The sequence below is a fragment of the Montipora foliosa genome, chromosome 7, assembly GCF_036669935.1.
Source record: "Montipora foliosa isolate CH-2021 chromosome 7, ASM3666993v2, whole genome shotgun sequence".
Taxonomy (NCBI): domain Eukaryota; kingdom Metazoa; phylum Cnidaria; class Anthozoa; order Scleractinia; family Acroporidae; genus Montipora; species Montipora foliosa.
In genome coordinates this window covers 13437799-13445013 of record NC_090875.1, presented here as the reverse complement: position 1 = coordinate 13445013, position 7215 = coordinate 13437799, and the positions used below count along the sequence as shown (strand labels likewise).

The following is a 7215-nucleotide window of genomic DNA, read 5'->3' as shown; positions in this document are numbered from 1 at the left end:
TTTTACACTACATATATTTCAAAACTGGTACCATTACATTCAAGTTTCCCAAGGCTACGTTTGTAGTCAATTTATGTCATTAAGTTGAAATGTGTTACCGCATTTCAAATTAAGAGTGCAAATTTGAAGTCATGTGTGGAATTAAAAAGCCACTGAATATGAATGCCCTGTTTTAGGGATAAAACCAACCTCCGCTTTTTTTTTGCTTTTTGTCAATATTGCCAGTCAATCATAAAAAGTAACTTCTATGACGGTTCATATGGAGAAAATATGTCCTGAAATTACTTTGTTTCATTTGATCGCCAAAGGCGTTCATGATTATTTTGGTTGATATAGGGTTTAGTCCAAAAAAATTACTTTGGCTGAATAACACACGTTATTTCCGTCAAAGTAAAATATCAAACAACCTTGTCAGCGATTTGTTTGCGTGGCAATAAAAGGAAAATGACAGGGCTAGTGTTAACGCGGGTTTCAATCTGGTAGCAGGTGAAAACGTCGTGCTATATAACGCACTCGATCAGGGATTCCCAGCGAATTTTCAATAAGATTCACAGGTCTTGAAACCATATTGTTTTGAAGTTCGAACCTTTAGAAAAATGTCATATTGAAAACGGTGGTTTCCGTATTTAAGCAGCTGCAGATGTGACGTCGAAGCCCTGCTAGGCCTAACAATTTGAGAAAAACCACATCGACGAGCTTCTTGTTTTATACTGACGCACTGATAATTTCTTTTTGGTTGAAGCATCTGGTCTCTTTCTTTGGAATCGGAAGGGAGACAATAATTCAGCAAGGACCAAAGTGGAGTTACCGAAGGATGGCTGGTGCTGAAAATTCGTGTGCCAGCGTACGAGTGCCAGTACCTCTTTCCTTCATAACGGCAAGTTTGTCTCTGCTCCTTGCCCTAATGACAATTCCAGGCAACTTTTTAGTCTGCTTTGCTGTTTTCAAGGATCCCCATAAAAGTCTCAAGACGCCTTTCACCTTCTTCGTTGTGAATCTGGCCGTATCAGACTTGATTGTGGGCGTGATGACTGAGCCGATATCTGTGTTGCTTCACTTTCGCGAGGGCCTTTCTCTTGATATTGGTCATCAATTTTTTTGGTTGATCCACATGTCTTACTTTGTCTCGTGCACCGCGTCAGTTTTGAACCTCGCTGCTTTGACAGCGGATCGCTATACAGCCATAAGCTACCCTTTACGGTATCGAGCAAGGTTCGGCACTAAACGTGCCATTTTCATCACAGGTTCCATTTGGTTTGTATCTTGCTCATTGCCGTTTGTTTACTTTAAAGTTGGCTATTTGAGGTATACCTTTGTGTTTGCAAACACTGCTGTAGCTTTGACTTTAATCATTTTTCTTTTCACATACGCTCGGGTTTTGCGAGGCATGCGAGCGCATGTTTCGGAATTGAAAACAATACGACAGAGCTCACAATCAGAGGAGAATCGTGCAAGACTCAGAGCGGCTTCGAGGGACAAAAAGTTAACGCAGGTACTTATGATGATGTTGGGGATCTTCCTTGTCTGCTATACTCCATCCTGTGTTATGATTTACATCATGAATCTCTGTTTGTCTTGTGATTGCATTACTATCCATGTTTTGAGGGATCTTCAATTCATCTTCGTTTTGTTGTCCTCTGCGCTGAATCCATTTTTGTACGCTTGGCGTGTACCAAACTTTCGGAGAGCTTTTAAGAGGATTTTACTTCCACGAAGCATACAAGAAGAATCATTACCTTGAAGCATGCAAGACTATAGGGGAAAAAGTGCTCTTAGAACCGTAGAGTTGGTATCGTACTCTGCACGTTCTCTACCCGACCTCCCCTAACCAGTCTCTCTTTTAGCCTCGTTAGAACTGTAACGTCAGAGCAACTGGTACATTGATGCCCTTTGAACGCAACATGCGAACAAATATGAGATGCTGTGGGATCAGTATTTGTATATCTCCAATTCTTCGCGACGTTTCTGTTTTGCCATTATTAATGCAATGCATATGTTAAAGTGAAACCTTTTATTAAATTCGTCAAAAAAAAGAAAGGTTTACACTCACAGTAATAGATTCATAATCTGATGGCGTCCTTACTTCGTTTGCCATTTGTAAAACAACTATACCACCAAATGGTGGAGCGCCAGATCCATTTATGGGAATTAATGGATTGTAAAGACAATTATACCCTTGCGTTTACAGACGTGAGTCTGCTATGGACGCCTTACTCAGTCTCAAAAGCCTTGATCTACTTGAGAAGTGCAAATATCTTAGTCATTTGCATGCTTTCAGAATTAGAATTTCGCCAATCCAGTAATGATTGTAATTAGCATAGATAGCTATAAATATCAGTCAACGTCACGTTTATGTTCTCTGAATGGAAAGAAAGTGCGTGTTGGAGACGAAAAATTGAAGTGATCATCATCACTGTAAGCAATTGTTTTGTATAGACACCTGAAAATTCTCAGGTGACTTCAACGAGATTTGAACCCATGACCTCAGTGAAGCCCCTCAGTTGGGAGCAGGTCAATTTTTGTGCTCATCTGGTAGGACTGATGAAGGAAAGAAATTGAAAGATTGAAGTGATACTCGCACTCATTCATCACTTGTCCTGATAAATGCCAACATCGCTTTTCATGTTCTCTGCAATCTGAAATAAAGCTTTTGCGTTTTAAGTGCATGTCACCTTTGCTTGTGTTTTTTTCTTATCTTTTTTGCGTTCTAGTTCTGCCTAATGCTGCTAAGAAAACGGATTGGAACAAATTGTTCCTCGATTACTATGTTTGCAAAATAACTTATACATGTGTGCCTGCATGATACATCCGTGGGCCCTCTTTGTTTTGGAGTCGATCATTGAGAGCAGCTCGATTAAAGGGATGTCATATTTCGCGAATAAAGGAGCTGTGTTGATCAATCTGTGTTGTTTCGTACCCCAAAATTTTGTTCACAGATAATAAAAAACAAAAAACAAAAGAACGAAAGAGTCTGATAAATATTCATGTTGGGAGATTGGCTCATTACAGAGAGCAATGTAAAAAGTGATGTCTTCGACTAAGTACTTTTTTCCACCTTAGAAGTTGGTTGTATGGCCTGCTTCATTTTCTGATTGCTACAAACTTTTTTTAAACTATTTATTGCAATGACATTTCGTACAGAAGAATATTAAGCCTTTCGTAAGCCTTATATCGAATCTGGGGAGCTTAGACGAGGAAGTAGAAATATCCGCTTTCCAGTCCTAACAAATAGCAATTCCCTGTATTTCAAGCTCTATAACAAAAGTGTCGGCAAGATGTAACGAGGTTCAGTGCATTTTCTTATTTTTTATTTTAATTTGGTAGTTCAAATTACCTCGGTCCCAAGAGCCTGGGAACGAGGTTGGAAGACTTCCTGCTTGAGAACCTATGAGTACCAACAACGAATGTTACGTTTAAACCTCGTTTGTGCCTATTTTGGTATGCCAATTCAGCTCGCATCCAAAAATCCAACAAAATAATTTTTTTAATAAATCAGCGGAATGTGGTGGAAATAATATTGTTAAAAACGATGACTGTGGTTACAACGATAGTGATGATGACGATAACTATCTGTTGTTTATCAGATGTGATAATGATGATAGTTTCGATAGTTAGCAACTATTCACCGAAGTGGAGGTGGCTAGTGGTGGACACTGAGGTGAATAGTTGTTTTAGTATATACTAAAGCATTGAGATAATATAGCAAAAAGATGATTTTAATTCATTTATTTCTGAGAAGATTACAATATTTTCGGGCGCAAATCCCGCGCGAATTGCTCGCAGGTGAATAGCAAAGGATATCCGGAATTTGAGTAGCCAATCAGCGCGCGCTTTCAACGCTATCCACTGTTTTGGTATATACTAATTATAATTAGTAGAATTCTACTAGTATACTAATGCAAATGCTGTAATCTGATTGGCTGATCCATTGAACAGTATCAGCCATTAGTGTGCAGTGGCTGGAGGTCGTCTTGGAAATAACGACGTTTTTTTCGTATTTCCAAAGTTTTAGAGGAAAATTTGAATGCGAATGGGTAATTAAATTTCTGAGAAGTCTAAACGAAGGACATTTACGGTTTCTTTACTTTCAAAAAAGTTGAAATTATTGAAAAAGCTGATGCGCTTGCGCGCACAACTTAGATTTTAAATGGCAATTCAATCCGAGCGATCTTTTTCAGGCGCAAAGTTTAACAATACGTCAAGAAATAATTGGAAACCGTCATTTGAAGTAAATTTTAGTAAGAATTCCACTAAAACAATTAGATTTTTTGCTCTCGATTTCTATGAGGTGATAGTTGATTTGGCCTTCGGCCTTATCAACTATCACCTCATAGAAATCTCATAATCTAATTGTTAACTATAGTACAGTACTAATTTCCATAGCAGTAATTTCCTTATGCCCGTTACCGGTTTCAGCAAAGTACATTAAATTCCAATTTGGACGCAGTGCGGTCTCAGGGGTTAGGGCGCTTGCCTTGAGATCCGGAGATCCATGGTTCAAGACCCGTTCTGGCCTCTGGCTGAATTCGATCGTTATATTAGCCAACTGCTCTTCCTCCGGCCATTTGAGATACTTAAAGAGCCACGTTCACCCTACAGGCATTGCTTACCGTAGAACAAGAAACAAAGGCATTTCTGGTTTGGTGACGCCATGACGTCAATTTTGTTTCTTGTGATTGGTCATCGGGCTTCTGTGGGAGATTTTCTTTCCCGGTAAATTCAATCTAAAAATAAATCAGTCTGTGAAAACCCCATGACAGAAATATAGGACTGTCTGTTGTTCGCTGTGTAAGTATGTATTGTAATATGTAAAAGAATCTTGAAGTCACAACCAAAAAGAGCTCCTCTTCTACAGTGTAATATTCAACTTATGTATTAGCTCCTTTCTTTCATTTAAAACATGCAAAACCGCGCACCGGTGGCTCAGTTGGTTGAGCACCAGGCTGCCATGCGGGAGGTCGTGAGTTCGACTCCGGTCGGACCAACACTCAGGGTCTTTAAATAACTGAGGAGAAAGTGCTTCCTTTATAATTACATCCTTTATAATGGTTAGACTTTCACTTTTTCTCGGATAAGGACTATAAACCGTAGGTCCCGTCTCACAAATATCTTGCATGTTCAACAGTTCCCCGTGGGACGTTAAAGAACCCACACATTATTCGAGAAGAGTACGGGATGAAGTTCCCGATGTTGTGACTGTCCTCTGTGAGTATATGGGTGGGTGGATATAGGAGGTCCACATCAGCTGAATAGCTGCCAAAACGTCAACCTGTTACAACAAATAAATAACAAACAAACAATGTTGTATGCTTTAGAAACAAAGGAGTACGAGTTTCGGCGCTCCCACTGTCTATGATCCGGAAAAACCTTCATCTGGAAGAAAAGGCCTAGTTTAGCTATAAGCCGGTTGCCTTATCACTAAGGGGTGTCGTCCTATCAAAGTGTGGATACCTTTAAGGTTGCAAAACGTTTTGTTGGGAATCGTACACTGTGTTCATTGTAAGAAATATTTCTTGCTATACTTCTTTGAAAATTTATTTAATCACCAGGGAGAATACCGCGTATCTTTGGTCGAAGAATGGTTGACAGAGTTGCGTGGTTTAGAAATTCCTCACTCGGATAACTGCAATCTTGTGGTGACTCTTGGTGATCCTGTCAAGATTCGCAACTGGCAAATTGCTGGCTTACCTCGAGATACTCTGTCCGTAGAGGATGGTGTTATTGTGCAGTTTTCACAGAGGTGGCCACTGTTTATTGATCCACAAGGACAAGCTAATAAGTGGATAAAGAACTTGGTGAGTAGTTTCTATAAAAGTCTTGGACTGATTTTCGATAGTGAGCGTACGGATAGCTATTTATCTGGAATGTCCTTAAGCAAAATGTTCATAGCAATTTCTCATGGATTTTAGTTACCCACAAGGATACTTTAATGATGTTTGTTTCTTCTGTGGCGGGTGCTGACAGGATGTATTTTCATATTATATTATATTACATACATATTATATGTACAAAAACCACTATAAAGTGGTGTAGATTAATCCATGAACAGGCAGTTACTATTAAAATTGGTGTAAAACTAAACTTTCACCTGTGAAATTTTTTCCTTGATATTACGCACTAACTTTTATCCTTTAAAAATAGTAAAAATACCCAAAATTTAGAGTAATTTTAGAACATCATTTTAGTGTAAGAGTTTCACATTGAGAAGGTGTAATTTTACATCTTTGCCTTCGTAACATTACACTTTAATTTTTAGTGAGTATTGTTTGATGGCGTTTATTCATAATCGGCTAGCGCTAGCCCTGGCAGGTGTATTCATTGAAACGAAGGAATGGTCACTACAGGCAGACTAAGTACCTTACTGGAACATTTCTTGTAACCAGCACAACATACTAGTTTAGTCCAAGGATATGAAACGGTGCTGCGGCCGGACTGTATTGTTATTTGAATGTGTGTAATAAAACGAACATTAAAAGGTACAAATGAGAAAATGTGAGGCGAAGGATGATTTCGTTGCTAAAGTAAACTTTAAAATATTCTCGCTTTGCCTGTCCAAAAGGCGAACTATTTAAAGTGATGCCTTTGGAATTCATCATTAACAAAATGGCGTTCTGGGATATGTCAAAAGAATATGTTAAATACTTGAAAAAATGTAAAAGTTGTATCGCAATGCACGATACATGTTTTGCAGTGTCTGTCACCTCAAAAAACCCTTTCCGCAAGCACAAGTCAGGACGCACGTTTCAAAATGTTTACGATGAAGAGGTCCATAACCGTACGTCACTGTGTGTGTGTCCATATAGCAATGTGTTCACAAGCGCGTTGCATTATGTTTAAAGCCCGGCAAAGCCAAAAACATCGAGATTTTGCACAGTATATTGATTTTAAATTTTGATAATGTTGTTGCAGCGGCTGGCCTGCGTATCCGGCTCTGCTCGCTCTGTAGCAAAAAAAAAAAAAAAATGGTGTTGATGTGGTACCTCAGTGAGAAAATGTTCAATTGTTCTTTATTCTACTTGTCTCCTCTCTATTTCTGTCCCCCAACTTTTACGTTTAATTGACGGGTAGAATATATGGTTTGTTGCTTCATAGTCATTTACCGGTTATCTTGTGCGGCAATCTTTTTTGCTGCAGGAAAAAGACGCTGGCCTTGATGTCATCAAGCTCAGTGACCGAGATTTTCTGCGAAGTTTGGAGAATGCTGTTCGCTTTGGT

General features: G+C 39.0%; 1 protein-coding gene and 1 pseudogene across 1 annotated transcript; both read left to right on the top strand.

The window, feature by feature from the left end:
* On the top strand, positions 1-2605 carry LOC138010564 (melanocortin receptor 5-like). Its single transcript, XM_068857544.1, has one exon. The coding sequence runs from the start codon at positions 815-817 to the stop codon at positions 1739-1741; it is 927 nt and encodes a 308-aa protein (XP_068713645.1). The 5' UTR covers positions 1-814; the 3' UTR covers positions 1742-2605.
* The window catches only part of LOC138009931 (dynein axonemal heavy chain 1-like), an 18056-nt pseudogene continuing 12911 nt past the window's right edge, over positions 2071-7215 (top strand).